The sequence below is a fragment of the Myotis myotis genome, unplaced genomic scaffold (assembly GCF_014108235.1).
Source record: "Myotis myotis isolate mMyoMyo1 unplaced genomic scaffold, mMyoMyo1.p scaffold_m19_p_11, whole genome shotgun sequence".
In the NCBI taxonomy this organism is placed as follows: Eukaryota; Metazoa; Chordata; class Mammalia; order Chiroptera; family Vespertilionidae; genus Myotis; species Myotis myotis.
The window spans coordinates 36,022,408-36,047,213 of NW_023416315.1; the positions used below are offsets into that span (position 1 = coordinate 36,022,408).

General features: G+C 38.9%; 1 protein-coding gene across 5 annotated transcripts in view; it reads right to left on the bottom strand.

Moving 5' to 3' along the window:
- Positions 1–288: 288 nt before the first annotated feature.
- DYNC1I1 (dynein cytoplasmic 1 intermediate chain 1) overlaps positions 289–24,806 on the bottom strand; it is a 277,989-nt gene continuing 253,471 nt past the window's right edge. For all 5 annotated transcript variants that reach the window (XM_036328105.1, XM_036328108.1, XM_036328106.1 and 2 more), the window contains 3 exons: positions 22,634–22,774; positions 18,329–18,454; positions 289–966 (listed from right to left, as the gene is read on the bottom strand). In XM_036328105.1, coding sequence (XP_036183998.1) covers positions 856–966; positions 18,329–18,454; positions 22,634–22,774 — 378 coding nt within the window. In that variant the 3' untranslated portion in view covers positions 289–855. The remainder of the gene's footprint in view (positions 967–18,328; positions 18,455–22,633; positions 22,775–24,806) is intronic.

The following is a 24,806-nucleotide window of genomic DNA, read 5'->3' on the forward strand; positions in this document are numbered from 1 at the left end:
TCCATGCTGGCTCAGACCTGGTTTGGAACATTTTATTGGCAATACCGGTGTCATATTCAGGAACCACAGACTTTTTGTCAGACTGGATTAGCTTGAACGACAAGTATCAATAGTCAACTACATTTGAAATATTGTTCAAGTACCTAGAAATAATAGGCATTAAAATTCATTCTGTTCACTGCAACAAACCTCTAAAGATTTCATGTCCTCAGTGGAACCGGCATACTGTAATTGTTATTTGGAACTTAATGTAACCTCAACAGCAATGGAGACAATACAGTCCTCTCATTACGCACATGCTCTAGGATCGTTTATTTTAATGCTTTCAAATAAATATGTTCCATGCAGCACACCACAATAAATAAGGAGCAGCAACGTTCTTCTAGTAAATCCATTCACAATGTGAGTCACCATGTAAAACACCACATCGCAAGTCTTTGGCCCTGTACCATAGCATGGAGCACACCACATCTGCACCTAATCATATCTGGCTTCATATGGATTTAATAGGACTATGCCAGAAGTGCATGTAAGCACAAATTTAACCCGAGGTTTCCAGCTATTAAATACAGCTACTAAGTAGTTAAAAGGCAACAACTAAACCCATAAAGGCCCCCCCCCCCAGCCCCCGCCCTTATTTCTGAGGCAGAAATATAAAGATAAAAATGCTCTGGTGAATTTCAGGTTAGTAGAGCCAGGGTGAGATACATTTAGAGCAAAGCTGGCACAATATGGCACCCAAAATGTCACGGCAACACTGATACTGAATGGACACAGGTCACGGTGGGATGGATGACTGTAGAGGCTGAGCTCTAGAAGGCGGAGGTGGGGCTGGGGTGGGGTGGCTCACTTCCACTAGGCAGACAGCTCCACGGCGCCTTCCTCCTCGCTGTCAGCTCTGTTAGCACGGATCTCCACGAGGGTCCTGGCAAATCGGGCCCATTCATCGTTGTGGGGCACTGCAAGCTGCAAAGCAAATGAATGGGAAATGGTGAACGAGATGTCCTTATGCCTGAAAGCCTTGAAGCCAGCATGACTGCTGCTCCTGAAGCTGGTGTTTCCCTCAGAAGGTAAAGGAAACCAGATCTTCATTCTTCTTCCTTGAATCAGTTAGATTCCCTGAAGGGTTGCTCTGAAACCGGCACTGTAAGGGCGCACTGTCACTCTCAGAAGCAAGATCACTCATGGGATTTAAAAAACTTTAACAAGTTGTGTGAACTATACTATTACATGTAACAGCCATGTTAAAGCACCTTCAGTGATGGAAAATTCATCATAAGCAAACCAGACTTACAGTGGAAACAACAAATAAAAACTGCCATATTGACTAGGATTTTGAAATAACGGTGGCACTGTCTTTCTAAGTCAATGCTATGGGTCCTTCTTTTAAAAGTGTCAATGCCAAGCCAGCGTAGCTCAGTGGTTGATCGTAGACCTGTGAACCAGGAAGTCACGGTTTGATTCCTGGTCAGGGCACATGCCTGGGTTTTTGGGCTCAATCCTCAGTAGGGGGCATGCAGGAGGCAGCCAATCAATGATTCTCTCTCATCAGTGTTTCTCTCTCTCCCCTTCCTCTCTGAAATAAATGAAAATATATTCTTAAAAAATGAAAGTATTGTTAATGTGCCAATATACATGACAAAAGTCTAGCTACAAACACAAAGAAATCTTACTACTATGAAATAATGCTTCGGCTTTTCCAGCAAGATCTTATATGATACCTATGAATAATAGCAATAGTAGCTAAAATTTACCAAAAATTCTGTTCACAGTACTTCATATGTATTAACTCATTCCTCACAACAATCCTATTTCGGGTAATATTAGGGTTGCATTTTACAGAAGGAATTGAGGAACAGAAAAAAATCACCCTACCAAGCTTGCAAAGCTAGCAAATATCAAAGCCAAGATCGTCTGGCTCTAGTATTTACAGCCTTAGCTAGTATGCTATACTCATTCACTAAAAATGGGACTTAAAAAATTTCCCAAAGAATATCTTCTTCTGTGCACAATTTAGTGAAGAGAAAATTACCCCCACCCAATATGAATTGCATGCAGAAATTTTCGTTAGCTGATTTAAAGGATAACAATTTTTCTGCATAACATCCAAAAATGAATTGCTTAAAGAAACCAGACAAGTGATTGGAATAGAAAAGAGAATTATTTGAAACTGAGAAGCAGGGTCAAGTAGACATCTCAATGGTTTTCAGATAGAATAAAATTGATTTAGAGTGTAGAGCCATTTTCTTGGAGGATTACTCTATAAAATGGTATAATCCATCTCTATAGGCACTAGTGCTATATGCACTAGTGCTATCCACATTTTCTATAAACATTAATAACATGTTCATTCTAATAAATATACATTACTTTAAACTATAAATGAGGCAGCAAATAAATCTAAGCTTAGAGATCACTTCCACAGCTGAAAAACTACCCACTATATAGAACCAAACAATTAGAACTTTAAATTTTTATTAGAGGGGATGAGAGTCTCAGATACTATCTGTCTAAGACAACTTACTGGAGAGTGGATCACCATTCGACAAAGTATGTCCTTCAATTAATGTCCTAGTACTAAGTTTAAATGTTTCAAGAGTTTAATTCTGGAAATAATATACAGGTGGGGGGAGTAAATCCTACTTATTTTGAGAAATGGGATACTGATAAGAATTCTCATTTAGTCATATGAATGTGATTTTGAATGGTTAAATACTTCCCTAGCTATTAAAATGAACCCAAATTTGTGTTTAGGCAATGACGTAAGTTCACAGTAGTATTGAATGACACTGTCACTCCTTTGCTCAGTCCGTTTTTTCACTTTGAGCTCTTCTCCCAGGTTCTGTTATTCTTCATTTTTTTCTTCAATTTTAGAAAATATTTCACTGGGGATATGAAGCCCATACAACAAATGATACAAAAAAGCTAACAAAAAACAAAAGTAGGATAGGGTTGGTATCATATTTATATGAGATACTAGGTCCATTTCTTTTCTCTCTTCCAACTCTTGACCAAGTCTTCCGAAAGAACCACACACCAAAAGCACAAGAAGAGACAAAATCTAATCATGATAATGTATTTATAACTTTTTTTTCATATAAGGAGTATATTGTTCATAAAGATCAATATGCTCTGGGAGTTTGGCTCCTAAACATAACACTGGATTATTGGTATATTTGTACAAATTGAAGTTAACATATGACGCCATATGTAATGTTTTATTGATATCAACATCTAGAAACTATATACTAAAATGAGACAATAGGTAAATATGTTTATACAGTTTCATGTGGTAGTAATGGCAAGACTGTTAAGAAATGACACTAATAAAAATTATGAAACAGTAAGGTTAGGATATGAGCCCAGATACAGTTGGGGACAGAATTGAGTATCACTTATGACATATAGAGTTGCACATCTAACTTTTCAAAAATAAATTTTATTAAACTTAAATGTTTCTCATAAACAAACGAAAATACCCTACAATGGAACTACATTTGACCTTCTCCATGGGGGTGGAAATAGTAGTACTATTATACTAATACTTGTCCTTAAAGATGCAGGTTATCCCTCATAAAAGGTTTCATAGTATTCTAACATATCCTGTCCTCCTTTTGATTTGTGAAAGTTTCACTTAGTTTGGGAAAATATTAGAAGTTTGTTTTTTCAAAACTCTGTTCTTTCAAATATTTCCTCTCCAGAAGATCATAAAAAACACAGAAATGCTAGTTTGCTTCAGTTCACACAAAAATTCTAAAGTTGAACACAATAGAAACACAGATGCTTCCAGAGACTTAAATTGACCTACCTTATCCTATTATATGTTTTCATCTAGTTGACTATAAAAATAACCCAAGATGATTGTAATGTTAGATTTAGAAGGTGAACTGTAGACGACCCCATTTTTAGAATTAAGTATCACCATCAGGAAGCATTTTAAGTATAATCTTAGCTTGAATGTGTGAATTCGTACTCACAGGCTGTTTCCACACCCAAAGTAATAATTTTGGGCATTTGAATTCCTTGTGTGGAAGACCAAACAGGTGTCCTAACAAACAAGACCCCTGTACATTTTACAGCTCTGGCTGGAACAGACTCTGTCCGGACAGCAACGTCCTTCTTACCCTTGGCGGTGCCTGGCTCTTCTTGCCTGGTCCTCTCTGATTAGAAATTGCTAGAAAGGAGTCTCACCAGCATCAATGCATCTGGGACTTTCTTTAGGTGACTTTTAATCCAATAAGACCTCAATCACTAAGTAAGAAAAATATTTGTTCAAGTTTTTTAGTTAAAGAAAAACTTTGCCCCATATCCTTCTAACCAGTATGCAACGTCATTCCATCAGCATGGAATGAGCACCAATTCTCTGTCAGGCACTATGCCAAGAACTGAAGATACAGCAGCGAATCATTTTGCCATATGACGACTATGAAATACAGATAAAAATTAATGTATCATGTTTTCTGAGGTCAAAATGTGTGAATACCGGCATAGGATTTTTTTTTTAAACTTAATGACATTCAAAATATGAAGCGGTTAAAATTTACCCTTACCATGACAATTGCAACATTTCCTGGTATGTGTTATGTGTCAAGCAAGTAGCAAGAAACGAATGGCATGGTAATGACATGGCTTCAGCATCTTCAAGTTTCTATCAAGGCATTAAAAGCTAAATCTAGAGCATTGCTATGGCCTTTTCTCCTAAAAATAATAGTTTAAAATAATTTTCAAAGAATTTGTATTTGTGATAGGAAAAATATTCACAAGTGTCTAATGGTGATGATTAATTTAAATCATTTAAAAAGTCTACTGGAAGCACAATGAAGAAAATAGCCCATAGTCATACCATGAGAAAGAACTCATAAAGATTGTCCAGTATTGTACCGAGTCAGAGTGGGTCTGGAAATGTTTTCCTCCTTCAGATTCATTGGCCAAAGCCCACATCCTAGGTCAGGATGACTCAGATTTTCCCTCTGCTTCAGATATGGCCGGTTCACTCCCAGCCCCTGTTAGGTGACTGTTTTCTAAAATTTTGCTAAATGTATAAAGCATATTTATGCCAAAAACACACAGGCCTCTGATGCCTGAGATAAGAAAATTTTAGCTCTAAGAGTGACCACCTTTTACAGATATAATATTACCCTATTTTTACAGCCAAGACCAAAAAGGTAGTTTCTGAGGTAGCAATTTGGCCTAAGGAGGAGGTAAAATGAACCTCAGCTTTGAACAGGCGACTAAGTCCTGCTCTCATCTTGGTTACTGGCAATGGCTAGGCACTTAACCTCTCATTGCCTGAATTGTAAAATGGGATGATGATGTCCAACCCATTTATCAACAGAGATGTGGAGAGGATGAGAACGGTAATCTAAGGGGAGAAAATGCCATGAGTTCAACACAGAATAGTCATACTCTCTTTTTCTCTAAACCATGACTCAGATTGAACAGGTTCTTAAAAATGATATGTAAGTGAACGTTATCAATTCCATAACATTTATGTGGTTTGGTTTTTGTGTCCTTTCAGAAGTAATTCTGCTATTTGAGATGGGAGGACTTTAAGGAACAGGGCACGGACCTCTTTCTAACAGGCAGGAAACAGAAGTACAGGATGCTGAAGGATTTGCTAAGGACAACAGAACTTTCCCACGTTGTTCTGGTCGTGTGGCGCAATCAGAAGCCTCACCCTTTTAAGAAATGCCAGCATACCAGGCCGGAAGGGCAGGCAGGCAGGTCATGTGTGTTTTGAATCACCTGCTAAGAGATTCTAAAGATTATTTTGAATGTTCTAAGATTCTTAGGAGATGAAAGGTGATCTTAATAAAATGCAAAAGTGCAAAACTTGTAGAGAAATCATGAAAATAGAACATTTTAGTCCCTCTCTGCCTCACCACTTCTGAGGCTGTATCATGGATCTGTGCTCTCCCCTCTGAGTGGCCTGGAAGGTTCCTCTGGACCCTGCCCCACCCTGACCCTAAACAGCTCATCAGCTAAGCATGGGGTGTCTTGCCTGAGCTTCTGGTGCATGTCAGGGAGGCACAGGCTGCAGAATAACTCGATTTGGAGAACGGAGGCAGATCATGTGTTCTGTCCCAGCTGCCACTCATTTGCTGTGTGACCTTAGGAAATGTGTTTTAACATCTCTGATCTCCAACTTCATTTGTGAGAAAAGACTTTTGAGACCCAGCTCCTAGGACTGTTGTGAATAGTAAGCATGGCCAAAAAAAAAAAAAAAAAAAAAAAAAAAAAAAAAAAAAGCGTAGCACAGTCCTTGGCACAGTATAAACCCTGAATAAATGATGCTGGTTTTCCTTCTTAATGCTTATTTCCCTCTCCTCCATTTTGTTCTTTTTCCTTTTGTTTTTGCTTCCTTCCCTCTTGTTATTCTTTTATTTTCTACTTTTCACCTATATAGAGCTATATTTTTAGAAGTATTCTTTATATTCTATCACATTTGATTCCTTTAAAACCCACCTAAATCATTTCCTAAATAGTCACACTTTTAATAATAGTTAAGTTCCAGGAGCTCGGCCTGGGGAAGAGGTTCATTCCGTTCACAAGACAAATTCTGTCGGAGTACTTTTCATTGCTTATTTCAAAAATCAAACTTAAAGCCACTATTCTCTGTAAATATGCACAGATGTACACACACACATATTTTTTTTTATTTTTAAAATAGGACTAACACAGCTTTAGCTAGCTATTTCCTTGTTACAGCACTTTCTGCAGTGGGCTTCTACATTTTTAGCTCAAGTCGGAAGGCCTTGTAACCACCGGACCTGCTGTTATAAAAATCAAATGACTTTTTATAACCAGGGTTACACACACAAATATCATTCATGTGTCCCCTTTTATAAGCGCCCGGCTAACCATTCTGAACAGTCCTCAGTCAAGCCTCCCTCATTTGTTAGTAATTTTAAAGGGTTTATAGTACCTAGCAACTGATTTTAAATAGCCGCCTTATCTGCACTCGCTCCTACCAGCCCAATGCTGTATTTTCTTAAGGTTAAAAATATGTGTCTCAGGCATTGCTTAGTACAAGAGTAGGTTAATTAAAAAAATATTTTTTTTATAATTAAGACAGAAAAATATTCCGTAATTTCTGTTTGGTTTCTTGGATATATTACACATGGCAAACAAATTAAAGTGAGTAGGACTCTAGGCTTCAGGATAAATATTCCATGGGTGTGTGGTTCATCAGCATCTTTGTAATCTTTCAATTACATGGAGTCATTAAAAAAAATGTCTGGGGCGATTATGTTAACCATGGATTCTGAACAGATACACAACAGTTCATCTCCTGCAGTAACCTAAATATTAAAGTCTTCTGTTAAAAAGATAGCTTACAAATTACCTTTTCACTTTAATACACATTGATTTTTTTGTTTGGTTTGGTTAGTGCATTTACAGAAACCAAGGAAGCGAATGTGGGCTTCCACAGAACCACTGCTAAACCCCTTTAAGCTCTAAAGGCTTTTTTAAAAGTACAATTATTAATGGCACCCCGATTCAGGAGATTGTGGAGTGACTGGTATACAAACACACGTTTGTGTTCGGAGGAAGCCTATACTTTTTAGGGCAATTCCCTTTGCCACACACACAGATGGAAGCAAAGTGGGAGGTAATACGCAATGAAACAGCCGCTGGAACGACCAAGCATGCTCGCTTCACATAAATACAGCTCCACTGTATTTAACTCTTGGAGAGTCTAGCATCACTGGTAACAATGGATGAAACCACGGACCAAAATGCCAAGCCAGAATGCAGTACACAGAGGGCGCAAATACACTACAGTGTTCTACCACAAAAAGATACACTGTGTGGTAACTTAGCATTTACAGCAGCTTAGAGGACTCCAGAAAGTAGAAGTTACATTAATCTCCATCCTGTAGCATCTGCTATGAACCAGTCAGTGGGTTAAAATTTCTGCGAAATTCAGCAGCAAGCTAACCTATGGTAGTCTGATGCTATCTGACTATATTTGGTTAAGAAAGAACTTCTTTTATCTGAAGATCCATCTAAGGGAGTCTTCATCCACCCATGAAGCTTGCGATCTCTGTGCCTAGGATCCCTTCCTTGTATTTTTAAATGAGTGGTTAACTTTTATAGCATGTTTGTTAGAACAACACTTTTAAAAAATCCATTACCACCCAATTAAGGAAAGAAATAAAGGTAGGACATAAAGGTCAAAAGTAAATAGTAACAAATATGGGTCTATATCACTTTCAATAAGCCAGCAAACATCAAAGGAAATACTTGATTTTTAAACACTATACTAAAAAACACAACAACAAACCCCTAAAAATATTCTTCACATTAAAATTTAGCATTATAGGAAGCATGACAAAAATTCAGAAGTTTTTACCTCTGAAGGAAAAAAATAAATCACACAGCTGGAGAAGAAAGGGTCAATTCACTAAGCTTTAAAGATGACCTTGTTCACATTTGTATAAAATCTTATCACCCTCCTTTCTTCAGAAATCTCTTAAGCATTATTTTTTTCTATTATTTGTAACAATCTATTTCTCTGTTCAAAAGATGGGAAAAATGCTAACAACATTGGTTGATGGGCAATAATGGAAAATAAACTTTTTAAACTTCAATTACCACTCTTTTTCCATAACAGAAAAGACCAAGGAATGACAGGAAAATGAGAAAGCATGTGCTACTCAAGCCCGATCTGTCATATTAGCTGACTAAACATATATCCCTCCTCTTCCTGATATTTATTAACTATAGGTTTTATAGTAAATTCCTAGCAACCACTGCATCTAAGCAGTTTTGACAAAGAGAAGGCTTATTGATAAACACCTTAAAAACATTTACCAAGGTAATAAAAGAAAGTCATTCCCTCCTACTGAATGTTTGGGCATAAAAGAGGTATTTTTATAATGTAGCTCATGATTTACCATATCTATAGTGTCCAAAAAAAGCACAATGAAAAGGAAGCATTTTTCCAGTGGTTTGATAAGTATTTGAATCAACTGTTAGGCTTTCATTACACTAGTGGCCAATTGCTCACTTTTACAAGCACAGGAGGGGGGAGGGACTGGGACAGCGATGGGGAGGAAAGACAAACATGCTTTTCTGAACGTATTTTCTATATACCCTTTCTGTGCAAATATAGTTAAAGGGATTATTTTTTCCTGTCCATTAATCTATAGCCAGTGTGGACGCTGTATTCTGAATGCTTCACACAACTAAGCTTTCCCTTGACCTTCAACTTTCGCATGTAAAACTTTCAATCACCCAACTATTTATTGACTGCCTGTTACTCGTATGAGCCAGGCCCTGTGCTAGACCAGGATGGGGTACTGAAACAGACAATCGTAAGTATCTCCTTTGTGTATGTGTCTCTAAAGATTAGAAACTCTACTGAGGAATGCGATTAACCCAAGGAAGTCTGCCAAAGTGATTTTGTCCCTCTAAGTCAGCAGTTCCCAACCTGTGGGTCACGACCCCTTTGGCGGTCGAACGACCCTTTCACAGGGGTGGCCTAAGACCATCCTGCATATCAGATATTTACATCACGATTCATAACAGTAGCAACATTACAGTTATGAAGCAGCAACAAAAATAATTTTATGGTTGGGTCACAACATGAGGAACTGAATTTAAAGGGCCAGAAGGTTGAGAACCACTGCTCTAAGTCAACAGGTTGGCTGTTTTTTTAGGACCCCAGAAGATGTTCACTTGTTATCTAAGACTCCTTAACGCTAAGACAAATACACATAAAAGATTTCATCTACATGTTGAAAAACTGTTGGCTGACCGTGAGGAGACGGATCTTAGGGAATGAAGCACAGGTCAGTTTCATTTGCCAGCCAGAAAATAGTGCAAAATTTCTTCTATAATGTTCAGCACTGAGTTTACTGAAATGATAAATAATTCATGTTTTCAAATGTAAAAGATGTCCTGGTACCTGACAGTCTCAAAACTTTGTGCAGACCTTCCTTGAAATTAGAATGTAACGGTTCATTCACTTCCACATTTTGCAAGTCCAACTTATATGGTATATAAATATTACACATACACATGCCTAAGCAGATATTTGATTTCTTATTATATTTTGGATATACCAATAAGAGCACACACACTCATGGAAGAAACCCGTAACTCTCCATTTCTATTCAGGTTAGTGTTCATCGACTCACAGATGACTGGAGCCACTTCATGCTCGGCTGATCCAAGCTGTGATTTGAGGCTACTGTTCTAAGCAGTAATTTTTCAAGATAAAATTTAGCAGTTTTGGAATTCTAAAACTAAACACAATTTTGTCAGCCATAAAAAAAAAAAATTAACACTATAATTAGTGACTGCTTCAAAATCCAAACTGCTATTGAAGATGACAGTTTGAAACCACAGAAGAATCATAAAAGATGATTAATTATACAAACTGGCACTTGTTTCTGAAGGTTTATGTTCATAGGCCACTTGCCACCAAAATGGAAATATATGAAGTTCATTGACTATTGCAAATTACTACACACATACTAATTTGGTTTTCATAAAATTAAATATTAGGGTTTTCTTTTCATTGAATCAACTACTCCATAATACATAAAAGTCATAAGTATTTTCTTATCAATTAAGAAAAAAAAGTGCCTTGAAAAGATATTAATCCTCTAAATCTATTTTCATAAACTAATGTTACCTGAATAAGCACACTATTTATATAATAATTAGTTTAATCATGGTCTTTTACATATATAATTATCAAAATGAAAGCCATTGCTACTACATTCACTATAAGATGAATAATTATAACATCAACTAGAATAGTGCTTTTTCTTTTCTTTTTAAATTAAGCACTTTTCCAAGAAGAAATCAAGTTAATACTAAAATGACAATCATACATTTTAACTAAATTATTTTATTACAAATACGTATAATTTATTGTGGCAAGAAAATGAATACATTATTTCAAAGTGGCTTATTTTATAATTATATTTATTAGCACTCCAAATCTGCCCACACAAATATGCCGTTGTGCTTTTTGACTTAACTGCACAGTGTTGTGGCTACGACAATAAAAATTCAGGCAAAACCTGAAAAGTGCAGTTGAGAATTGCAATGCTTAGTTTCTCGGTCACTACATATCTAGATATTAGCAGAGCTAAGTATGTGCATTTTCGGTTTTTATCTCGGTATCTGGTATGATGGAATAGTTTATGCCAAAGTCGTCTTTAGCATGGAGGGAACACCAAAAGCAGTGTTTCTCATCAGCTAAAGAAAAAATATTTCTTCATTTGAAGAACAAGCTAGTACTGCAAAGACCTTCAAGCATCTTGCAGCTCATGGCCACACTCCCTTAATGAGAAACACAAGTGTTTGGGGTGATTCTAACTGGACTTAGGAAAGCTGAGCCCAGCCCCACTCACTGCTTCCGGAGGCTGCCGGAGCGCAGGCAGGCTACCGGGTTCGTCAGCAGCAGGGGTAATGGCCTTCATAAAGCAGAATCATCAGACGGACTGATTTCATATGAAATCGTTCTTTTTCATTAAGGGACTCTTACTTGAATTAACCACGAAATCTCAGTTGAACGTCATATTTTGTGTTCCGTACTCCTCCTTCCCCGCGGAGGGGGTTGTTCATATTCAGGGCACCAACTTCTTGTGGAAAATTGATGAAGGCCCTGTCCTATTCGAGGTAGTTCCACAAAGCAAACAATTATTGCTTCAGTGTAATCCACTTAAAACCATAAACATATTGTATTTGTTTTATGTCACTCAAATCCTGTTTAACTCCCAGCCCTTCCAGTTTCTCAGATGCGACCAGAGCAAAACTCTATTTAAAGTGCAAAGAGGAAGGGCTCCCCGAACCTTTGATTGTTATTCTAGCTGGCTATGAAAACCGGGAGGCACTTTGTAATGGTCCTTGTACATGATACCTTGACTGTCATTCCAAACTGTATTACCTAGGTCGTCTTTCCTGGTGGGATTCATAATAGATTCTTCATTCTAAGTATTCATTTCAGCTTTAAAATATATTTAAATGACCACTGAAGTCACGCTTTACGTTTCCAGCAGTTATATTTGATCTCTCCTATTCACCTGCATTTTTCCTGTTTAAGAATTTTTCAAGGACCTTTTAACATACTAACAAGTGTCAAATGTATTGTCTTTACTGAAATGTGTATTGAAATGACCAGCCCCCCCAAATAGTCCTATCAAACAAGGTGTCTGAAATGTTGCCAAAATTCAGGGTTAAGACATAAAGACGAACGCACGTTTTCTTAGGTAATGAGTAAGTGGGATACCAAACAAATAAAGCCAGGGCCAGAAGATCTGTTCATCTCTCAAATTACAGATTTCAAGTTGCCATTTTATTTTCCAAATTCTTCTTTCAGCTGAACCCGCGTTTGGAATTTTATCACTTGACTGCGGCAGAAATATAACCAGGGATTGGAAACTTCTGTGTGTTTTTCACAAGTGAACACATCTTCCCTGGAAGAGGTTAATGGAAAACGAAATAAAAGGAGGTGGAAGGTAAACTGGGTCTTTTAAAACTGGAGCTGCAAACAGCTCTCTAACTAATTCAGATAAGCAGGAAACACCGTGGTGAGGAGATATTCATGACAGCAGTGTCTGCATGACAGCACCCAAGCATTCGTGGTGGCAACGGGCTTTCTCTAAAACACATCTGCAAGGACGACAGGTAGATAGGCCGACTATCAATCATCAGCACACGTGAATAATTCTATCCTTGCTGGCCCATGTGCTGTGAAAATCAGCTCCACAGATGTGGCAAAGCTTGCTATTCAGTCAAGGAGCCATGGCAGTGAGTAATTTTTATGTTTCATTCTTTAGAATATGTGTTCACACATCATTAAAAAAAATTCAACCATGATTAACAGCTCTCTGCAAGTGGATTCTGAAGCAAAATACTCTCAACATTTTCAGGTCATATTTGCAGTTAATTTATGACTTGCTATCTTACCCGCATTTCAATTAATTGAATGGAAGCATACAGCTCCAAAACAAACAGGCTGCAATTCCATAGTCTGGAGAGAAAAAGCCTCAAAACTTATTCAAGAGCTAGGCTCAGTTTTTTGTGTGTTTTTTATTTTATTTTAAATCTTAGAAAATTTAAATGGTGCCCGCAACCACTGTCCATGGAAGTAACTTTTAAGATGCACAAATAGAATAAAATTATAGCCAAATCATACTAGGGGTTGTCACTGTTGTTCATTGATTTCACATAACTTCCATTTATGCTAATGGAATTAAGCACCTGCTCTGCAAAGAAAATAGACCCCTATCTGTGAAAATAAGTGTGTACAGTATATTTTCCAGATACAACGCTGAAATCAAACAACCGAAAACGCGTGCTATATAAACAAAGCATCATGTGGCCTACCTGAAAACACTGCTGTTTTATAGTTTACCTCCTGAGTCATAGGCCCGGAGATATTATTTGTGCCTTTGCCATTCCAATGTAACAAAAAGGGCGGGGGGGGGAGGCGGGGCGGGGGAGATGGACAAACTCAATCTGGTGATTTCAGTGAGCTCATACGCAATCCTCTGTTTACCCCTTCAGAAGTTCATGATAAATTGTATCAGTAAATGTGGATTCCAGCCACTGTTCTCTGCCATCATCTTAAAAGTCCCGGAGGATAGTTGTATATACTTGAGGAGGCATGGTCATGGGGACACTATGCTGGGACAGGAGGGGAGGCAGACAGCTGTTAAGGACTGGCTGACACCAGAGTCCCTTTCGAGCACGCCTTCTAGTTGACTGTCAGGTCTCACCTGTAGGCACGTCTACCTGGACTTGAATGGCGCTGTCTCCATTGGTAGTCACAGAAGTCTCTTGTCAGGGAGTTCTTGACAATGGAGTAGATGGAGAAAGGCTGTCCCTCTCTACTCCAATTGTACTGGCAGCATAGAGACCTTCTCCCAAACTCTATAATACTTTCAGTTAAAATTACAATGTGATCAGAACAGGGTTGTGGGAAGAATCAGAATATCCAGTATGGTTTCAGCTCTATTTTTATTGGCCTCATGATGTTTATAATGTAAAGTCATTGCTATTTTTATTCAACATTTTTAAATAGTCTTAAGAAATAGGTAATAATAAGAAAAACATATGGCATGTACTACATTTAACCACAATTCTAAAGATTTCTCCTTCTTCGTAATGGTCTAGGTCAAGGCCAGAATTTGTCATTTCTGATTTGCATCATGAGTGGTATTAAAAGCAACGCTCCCATGGACATGACTGGCTATATAATGTGCAGGGCCCAGTGCAAAATGCACATGCGGGGTGCCTAGTTAAAAATCTTCCGAACAATTGCAGGACAATGACCGCAGAGGACTAACCCAAGCTCAGGGCTCCTCTAAGCACTGGGCCCACGCGACTGCACAGGCTGCACACCAGGAAGCCAGCTTTCCTCTTGGAACATGACCTTGGCAGCAGATAGCCTGTTGCCCGCTCCTTTCTCTTTGGCCTAACAGAGTTCCCAGGGGAATTAGCCGTGGGAGAATGAATGTGCCATGTCTTCCCACAGACACCTCTTCTATGTTTGAGGTCCAAGGAAAATGGATCAACAAAGTGTACTCTAAAAGCTACCATTTAGTGTTTTATACAGATTGTATTCTAAGGCTTATTTAAAAGCCTTTCATCTTCTTTCCCGGAGGGTTCCACAGAACAAGGTTTTCCGTCCAAAGGCCAGCATGACCCTAGTGAGGGGTTTGTTTTTAATGGGGACCAGCAGGCCAATTTTGAATACAGATAATGGTAGCACAGTCTACAAACAATTTGATCCTCAATGCCATATTTTTTTCTCTTCCTCTTCTCTCTGTATTTTTAAACCACGTCCTGCTCAAACCCCTTCCCTCCGGTCAGCCTTGCACCAGCCTTACATTTGACCTCACATTCTAAAGTTCAGGTAACTTGGAAGGTTGGGCCGGGGCTGTGGAGAGGGTGTCCTTTCCTCCCAAGCAGTTATGCTCTGTCAGTTTCAGGCTCGGGGAGGAGATGGCAGTAATTACAGCAACCTCAGCATCTGCCCTTGAAGGGATCTACCACCTCTCAGAAGTGGGCTTTAGCTGAGCTCAGCTGTAGACAAGCCATCTTTCCTTTCAGTACCTGGAGCCCCTAAAGAGTTGGTCTTCAGAGATTTAGAACAGGGTATAGAGATGAACAGAGAAAAAGACTCCTTCCCTTTTTCCCCCGGAAGTAAATAGGAGGTAAATTTGTAAATACCTTACAAAAATACTGAAGAAAAACACTATAGTTAAGACAAAATTATCTTGTGAAGTCTGAGTTTTTCTGAGCTGTAGATGGCTTTGTATAAGATCAAACAATAGAGAGAAGACCGTGCAAACGTATAAGCCTACCCTGAGTTTTGGTCATTCAGAGAAGGGCTAGAAGATTATAAAATTACCTACTCTCAATAAAGTAGTATATCCCCCCCCCATCCCCCCCTCTGGTAGTGAATTTGTAGGGATAAACAACCCTACAAATTGTTTGGCCTATTATATGTCACAGAGATTTTTCTATAGCCTGTCTAGACTCCAGACAATAGGCGAGACTGGCCTATCGTTGCAGACATTTCTACAGTCTGTAATATCACTTAGAAAAGTAAGGGCAATAATACAAAAATGAAAACCAGCCTGACCTGCCGGTACGATGGTAGAAATACGAGTCTAACAACACTTTACAATTTAGAAATGATGGTAGCAACCTAGCAAGAAGTTTGAGCAGCCACATATCAGCCAAAGTAACTTTTGCAAAATCATTTATCTGCCCCAAATGAGGCATATTCAAGTAATTCTGTCCACAAAGTATAAAATCACTTTCATCACAGAAAATTCTGTATATGTTTTGTGTTTTCTTATTGCATAGAGAGAGAGAGAGTGTGTGTGTGTGTGTGTGTATGTGTATATATTACATATAACATATAAAACCACAAATATATGTATATTTATAATATTTGTGGTCAACATACAGACTTTTAAAAAGGCCTGTCTCTGAATAAACTAGGTTGTTAAACTAGTCTGTTTTTCAGCTCTCTTGGATAAAATAATGTTGCATATAATCTTACAAGAATTAAGGGACATTATGTATAAGCAAGGGAGGTAGAGAAAGGTGTTTTTTTTTTAATTTCACCTATTTCCTTCCACTGCATCTCTGAGCATCTCTCCCACAATTACGTTTGTTATAAATAAAGGAAAGAAAGAGAGATGGAGAAAAAAAAGAAACCTTGCTTGTTTCTTTATATTTTCTTTCTATGCTAGCTTTTACATTTTTCAGTAAGGCGCTGATGAAGAGTACTTGTTTTTGTTGTTGTTTAATTTATTGTAAGGACGACCCAATCAAAAGATGCACTGAATGTAAAGAATACCCGTTGAAGAAAATATTGCTGGAAAACTATCGGCAATATTTGCGATTCAGAGGGTATTCGCTCTCCCAAAGACTCCAAACTGCGTCAGTGCTCACCAGACCATTTGCATCTTCGACTCGGGGGATACATATTAACAGTCAATGCTGCTGGAATGACTCAGCTTGTGGCATGAGGAGCAATTAGGGGTGTGTCTAATGAAACAGAAAAAGGCAGTAAAACCGAGAGGTCCTTCCAGTTCGTTTATGTAGAGTTGTACCTCCCAAATAGAAAACTCCTATTTCTAAGGTCATTCCATTTCTGCTCTGGGTGAATTTTTAAAAATTCCCCAAACAACCTCATTTAGTTTTTGTTTCAACACAACCAGCTCTACTCTATAGCAGTTTGTAATATGTCATCAACAGTTGCTCTGCAGAACCATGTAGGATTGCTGTCGTTACAGGATGCTGATTGGTGAAGCCATGCAGAACCCTTCTCAGGGTGATCAGCTAAGCCCATCATCGACCAGGCATCACAGGGCACTTCCCAGGTTAACACCCGTATGCATACAGATGTGGTGTAGTCCCCCCGGGGGATGCAAATGTTAGATTCACAGGATGCCAAAATAGCATCACACAACATTCTGATTTTGTTTTGCTTGAAAGTTCAATATTTTCTGTCTTTAAGGAAAACATTCTTTAACCTCATCGGAAATGAAGGTTTTTGTCAAAACTTTCTTCTAGAATAAAAATAAACAGATATGCTTTGGTACAACTGATTGATAATGTGATATTAAATATAGTCTAATGCTTCAAGGAGATTTTATTGAAATAAAAGATGTAGTTTTTTTTTTGTATCATGATCTTCAATAATACTTAATATACAGGGTGGGCAAAAGTAGGATTACAGTTGTTCCTATGGAAAATAATACAATAATTAGTAATAATAATAATAATACAAGAATAAATCCCATGTTTTGCGTACTCACAATTGTAAACCTACTTTTGCCCCACCCTGTATCATGTAACAAGACATACCAGACCCCTAGCTGGTTTGGCTCAGTGGATAGAGGGTAGTCCTGTGAACTGAAGGGTCCTGGATTCGATTCCGGTCAAGGGCACATGCCCAGGTTGTGGGCTCGATTCCCAGTGGGGAGGCATGCAGGAGGTAGCCAATCAGGGATTTTCTCTCATCATTGATGTTTCGCTCTCTCTCTCCCTCTCCCTTCCTCTCTGAAATCAATAAAAGTATATTAAAAAAATAGAGATGCCAGAGAGGTCTATCTTTCATGTAATAATTTTGAATACCATAAAAACGGTACACAATTCTGCTTCACCTCAGCCTTTTAATGAAAGAGTAATAGTTTTTGTTTTAACAAAACACATCAACTAAAACTTGACTTTTTGGAATAAGCAACAAAGTCCAGATTCAACGGCAGCATGATGAATTTGGCAAACTTGCAGTGACATGAAGTTGGTGGGAAGTGCATGCTTTGCCCAGGGCAGCTGGGAATCCTGCAGTGCTCTGTGGGGAACATGGGTCATTCCCTATGTGTCCCGCAGTGGAGAGAGGAGGCCAAACTAGGCCCCAAGGAAGTCTCGCCAAACTCCCACCGAAGTCAATGGAAATTTGCAAACGCACTTAAGAGGGCTCTTGTGGTCCACAAGGTCTTGTTAATAGTTTCACTAGGTCTTTAAACGAGATACAGTGGGGCCTTGACTTACGAGTGTCCCGACTAACGAGTTTTTCGAGATACGAGCCGTCTCTCGGCCGATTTTTTGCTTTGAGTTGTGAGCTAAAATTCGGGTTACGAGCCAGCTTCAGATACCCCACTGCTAGTTGGCGCAGTGAACGTCACAGTGAACACCACAACATCAGCCCAGCATCACGTGTCTCACTCATTCACTTTATGATTTGACATATGAGTGATTTGAGTTTCGAGCTCAGTCACGGAACGAATTAAACTCACTGTATAGAAGTAAAATATATATATATATATATATATATATGTACCTCTCCAACATCGTAGATCCAAATACGGCCTTCGGAGTCCCCGACAGCGACTTCTTTGCCAGCTTGAGCCCAACGAACACGGTTTAGGGCAGACGCCCCCTCAATGGCCACACTGGCTGTTGGAACCTGCCAAAGAGGTTAGGAAAGAATCTCTGAATATGAATTTAAATATATGTTTAACTGGATGAGTCACCACTGCCTTCATGGGCCTGAAGTAATATACGTCCCCTGCAGAAGTAAAAGGATTCATTGTTCTTGGTACATCAGATGCTCCACTGTACTAAGGGGCACAGGGGAGATGCTTTCATGGAAAACGAAAAGAGGGAGAGTCTTTTTCCACAATCAATGGGCAGCGAGTGACATAAATATGTCTTCAGATTATGCAGGGGGTACATCCAATGTCCAAACCAACACAACAGCTCCATGTGATGATACTTCACCACCAGGTCCAGATTTATGGATGAATGGAGAGAGATTTCAGGATTTACCAGGATTAAGGATACTCTAAAAGGCATGAGGGAGGGTGTTTGGTGGAATCAAAGTCATAGTAATATGAGTCTCTAGGGGAAAAATATGTACTGATCCCTCAAAACCTCATCAGGGAGGGGATGATCAGAAGAAGAAAAAGTAAGCAGGTGAAAAACTTCAAAACCTCAAATTCTTTTCTTTTTTTCTTATTCCCCACTCCCCCCCCCCCCCCCCGCCTTCTGTTTGCCCTCCTCCTGGCAGCCCTGGATATAGCAAGTGCTCATACCTTTGGACATGTCCCCAGGGTGCCAACCTGATAGAATGGAGGCAGCACCTACTGGTAGAAAAGGTCTTATAGCTCCTCTAATACACACCTGAGATCTGACCACGTTGATAACTGAAACAACAATAACTATTAAAGGGAACAGAGAGTGCCGATGGAAACTGAAGGACTTGTTACAGGAAACTTAGCATTTGAAAAAATAATTTCAGTGGGCCTGCCCCTTGTCCATCATCGTTGTATAAACTCCTGTCTTTAAGGTTGAAGATTTACTCACATACAGCGCAGATGCCAAGTCATAGTTCCTTCTACATTGAATCTACAAGAATGTTGAATAAGAAACGACAACAGGCCATTAAAAAATCAGAAAGGTAAATGCTAAGACAAAAATTGGAAAAAAAAAAACAAACACAACTGTAGTGAAAAGAGGGCCACCGAGCTCATCTCCCCGCTGCCTCAGACCCGCGTCTAATACACACGCCTGGGAAGGAGGGGAAGACGACGGGCACTCTGCCGTGGCGCTCCTGGCTCTCTGTGATTCCAGGAATTGGAACCACCTGTTTATCTGTGATTATTGACCCAATACCTATCTTTAAAATAGCAATAAAAACTCCATCATATGTAAGGATCCATGTTTAAACTTAATCTTGAGATCAATAAACGTTCTTTTACCCGCTTAAGTCACTGCATGTCAAATTATGAGCAAAACTCTAAACAAAAGTCCCCAGCTCATTTTTTTTTCTTAAAATACACAATTTCTACAATAAGGGTACCTGCTGTGCAAGCTGGAGCCTGAATTTGTAACCAAACCTTTCCAAGGCCAAAACAATGTGAATTTAGATGGGCTGTAATTCTGTCAATATATTTTATTATTAGTGTGCTACTCAGAAGACAACTCAGAGATCCAGCTAGAGTTTTCAGAATTAATTCCATAATGTGGAGAAATCAAACAGGATGATACTTTACCTAATTCTATTCAATATCAGATTTAAAAAAAATGAACACTTTCAAAAATAGAATAAAACTGTTAATCTTAATATGAGTATGATAAAAAATGAATCACTCTGAAAAAAACTGATTTTTTGATACATTTTAAATTATGCCTAATACATTTTAAATAATTTTATATTTATGTGGAATTAAGTAATACAGCAAAGTGAATCAATTAATATTCTAACCATTTAACAAAACCTTCTTTTCATAGATATTATAAGTGGTAAAAAATGGCCATTACACCCTATAATTCGAGCTAGTAAATTATCGAATGCATGAAGGAAATGACTAAATATATTTTATTAGCCTGACCGGTAACAGCCTTTCAAAAGTTGATGAACCTATAATAAAAATAATCCTTATATTGCCTCTGTCTTTCTTACTCTTGTATTTCAGTTTCACAGGTATTTTCACATTTTTTGAGGCTCAATCATTTTAATTGCAAAGACAGGATCTATACAGCATCAATTACTACATTGCGCAGAGGTAGGTGAATATAAACTATCCTTGCATAGGAGCAGTTGGGACAACTTGGTTTAAAAGCGCAGTACTTTGAATAACAGCTAAACAAAAAACAAATCTAATTCCTAATCTCACAAATATTTGAAAAATCTTGTTCAACTTGATAGAAGGCAAAACTAATTTGAGGGTTTTCAAAAAGGCGTTCAGTTCATTACTGGATTTGAATCAGACTTATATATCGACTATTACTGTGAAAGCAGAATTACGTTTACCACAAAACTAAATGGTTCGCATGCTCAGTAATGATTTTTTAAAATATTTAGCTATAACACTTCTATGTGGTTGTCTCTTGATACCTAGAGAAAAAAAAAAGGGGGGGGGGTGACTTCTGGCAATGTTGAGACATTCATTTCATTTTACCTAAAAAGCTGATTAAAAACAAAACAGTAAAATAAGAATTATTAAGGAGTTTAGAGAACACTCACTCCCATTGCATTGTAGCTGGTTTTTACCTAAATGTCACCTCTACTAAGTCTGATTTCTGATACAGGGGGGGGGTCTCCCTCAGTCAATCTGGAAAACCTGTGTTTTTTTGGTTGCTTTAAGTGAATGAGTTTATTTTAGCAGCCAGAGGCAACATGGGATGAAAACCTTTGGAAAACTGTTAACATGTGGAGTAATAACATCTTTCTATTAAAAGCAATAATGTTATAACATTTCCAAATCCCAAATGATGGGCATTGTATGTACTCAGGCCTTTAGATTATTTTCAAAGATGCTTTATTACATAACCCCTATGCTTGTCACATGCATAGCTCTTATGGTCCCAAGAAAAAATAGACCTAAAAGGAAATATTTTAAAAAGATAACAATCTGGCATCGGTTATAGGTTGGTATATAATCTTGCAAGATACAATGGCTCAATAGTAACACCTGAAGGATATTTCCCTGCCCCCTCCCACAAAAAACGCGAGGGGAGTCTGCGCCTCCTCATCTCCTCCAGCTGTAGGCTTTCTAATTAAAAAGGCTGAGCTGTTTCCTGCTCAAAACACTTCAAAAGAGCTTTCTCTAGTTCTCCACTTGACGTATAGTTTGCAACACGTGTTCCTCTTACCTGTCCATTCTTATTTATGGAGAGCTGCCCTGGATCAGAGACCAGGGAATGATGGAGACCATTGTGTTTCATTAAATTGAAAGACATTTAATATTCATATATATTTGTAAAAACCCACATAACCAAATGAGCACCTCAATAATTTTGAGTAGAAAAAAGGGGGGGAAATCACATAGCATACTTTTAAAAACACTACATATATATATAGTTTAATTTTTTAAAAAGAATATTTCCTTAGTGTCAATTGTGTTTTTTAAAAGTGGCTATTTGTTCACCTGTGAAGTATTCTAAATGTGACGTTAAAATTGCACTTCTAAAAAAAACACTGGGTTTAACACGCACGTTCAGAGTTAGAAACTATTGTGGAAAGTCTGCCTGTGAGGTGAACATCTTAGACAAGGACTGTTTACCTTGTAAACAATTAAGTGGAGGCTGGATCTGGATGTGAGCATAAACAGCCAACAGAACCACCTCTTGTGAATTCAAAACAGGAATTGTACAAAGAGCGAAAACTGACGAATCGCCCTTTCAAAAGCCCAATCTAAAGTCAGTGTCCAACAAACAAACAAACAAGCAAACAAAAAGCCAGCGTCCACAAACGCTTACTTTTCCAACTGTTTGCCAACAGAGTTATTTCGGCCCCGCTCTGAAATATGCCTGTGTGTTCCTTCCCTTAGGGGAAAAGCGTGAACAAGTATCGTTTTGCTCTTTGCAAAAAAAAAAGGGTCGTCAATTGTCCAGCATCTGCCACGGTTTAGGGATGAAGTGAGATTAAATGATTTTTGGCAATGCATCTGCCAATTCCCTCCAGAGCTGTCCAGAACAGGGGCCGGCAGCCCAGCTGCAATAGGAGGGTCTGTCTAAAAAAGGCCGTTTTTTGTGTTTTTTTTTTGCAGAGAGAGGGATAGGGGGGTGGTGGGGAGATGGAGAGAGGCCGACTGCGCCCCCTCCCAACCCTCCCGGCCCGGGCGCCTGCGCCGCCGCTCACCTCGGTGTCATTGTTGAGGTTCCAGAGGTCCAAGCGCCCCATCCCGTCCACGCAGGCGAAGAGCGCGGGATGCACGGGGGACCACATGACATCGTACACATAGTCTGCATTGTCTTCAAAGGAGTAGAGCGGCTTGTTGTGCTGTAAAGCAGAGAGACCGTGAAGACTTTGTGGCGCTGCTGCTGCCTCGGGCTGTCTAGCGAGCCTAATTAAAAACTTTGCACATTCACCAAGTGTCATAAAACTTCCCGAGATGAAAGTCCTTACGAAGGTGAACCGCAGCTTTAATGTGACTAGAACTGTCCAGTGGCATAAATAAATGCCGGGGTGGAGGGGGGTTGCTCTTAAGGGGCTGGGGGCTGGGACACGCCAGGGGTGGCGGGGGGGGAGGGCGGTTGCAGGCTTCATCGTCATAGACATTCCAGGCAGGTGGACGGGGCTGCCCATTAGCTCGGAATTCTGGCCGGGTTACGTTTTGCAAGCCGCTCGGAGCCCCCAGTCGTGGTCCTCCTGCGGGGATCTGACCTGCGGGGATGCTCAGCAAACCCCTGGCGGTCCCGGTGGCCCCGAACCCTGTACACCGAAGGCAATGCCTGCCACCTCGTGGTCATTGTCTGCAGTTGCAAGTCTGCCTCCAGTCCCAACTGTAGACCAAATCCATACTTTAATGGTTCCTTTGGGGGGGGGGGGGGGGGGGGAGAAGGGGGAATGGGAACACATATTTTAAAAATATTTGTAGTTCTTCTGGGAAGTGAAAAATCTCGCGGTTCTAAGACCTTAGTCTCTCTACCTAGGGTCAGTCAGTGCACCCAAGCCAGGTGAACCGGTGTGGCTCAATTCACTACCCTGAATCTTCAAAGATGAACCACATTTTCTAAATCCCCCAGTATTTATTTCCAAGAGCCCTGAATTTGGTGTTTTCTTGGGCAAATGCATTTGTACACCCCCACTGCATACAAATGCTTGCACTCTCCAGAGGGATACAATAAATTAAAATGGCACTCTTGATTTCCAGTGAATATTGTCACATCAAAATAGCACAGAAGTCAGAGGCAAGTTTGAAAGTACACCAGAAATAAAATGTAATTGGACTTCATGAATTATTCATTCCATCTGGCTTGTCTTATTCTAATTTCTGCATAATGGCTTTACTAATCCCTGATCAATTAATGTAAAATGAAATTTAAATGATAATGAAAGCCCTAGAGATAAAAAGAAATTAAGTATTCTTATATCCTCTGACAGAAATCTAAACAATGAAGTTTTCCCCCACCCCAAGTCTTCTTTATCCAGTCAGCTGTCTATACTCTTGGGTTCCACTGAATGCCTGTACAGGCCAGAGTAAAAAGATCAAATCAAATTTAATAACATGCAATATGAACAATCTGCATAGAATGTTCAAAGAATGTATCTGTAGGGAATCAGCTTGGACTAGGACTATTATTTCCAACTCGCAAAGTGTACTGATAGTGAATGTGAAATGCACAAAATGCATGCACTGAAGTGGAAGTGAACAACATTAGTGAGAAGACAGTAACAGGTCCATAATCTAAACCTAAGGCAACATTTGTTAAGGTACTAACTATAAGTGGTTTCTTTCCTTGAATTAAATTACTTTGGCATTGCTTAGAAGTGAACACAACTGTAATACTATTAAAGCAGTACAGAAGATTTTAGATGGCCTATTGTGTGTGTGTGCATGTGTTGGTAGTGTATGTGTGAGAAATGTCTTATTTCTAATTCAAAACATATCTAATGGGGGAGTAACTTGAAAAAAATATATATATGACATTGAGATCTCAAGAAGAATGAAAAGGACATTAGCTTTAGAGTTTTGTATCTTAACTTGCTGTAACTCTTTTATGCCAAAATTTTTATTATATGCATGTCTGCACATTGATTTGGAGCTAAAATTGCCTCTTTGTTATTTATGTAGCTTCTTTCTTCCTTTCACTGTTTGGACTAGGTGATTCAAACTACTTCCTCCAGAAAAACTGTATATCCAAGGATTGTATGATTGTATCATTTTTCCTTATTAACACAGAAAAAAAAGGCAGTGTGGAGTAGCTGGGTTTTCACTGACTACTTGTGAATATTAAGTTCTCACTCTCATAGAAATTATTCTTGCCCAAATTGTTGATTTTATAGCAAGACAGTCAAGATTTGTTAAAGA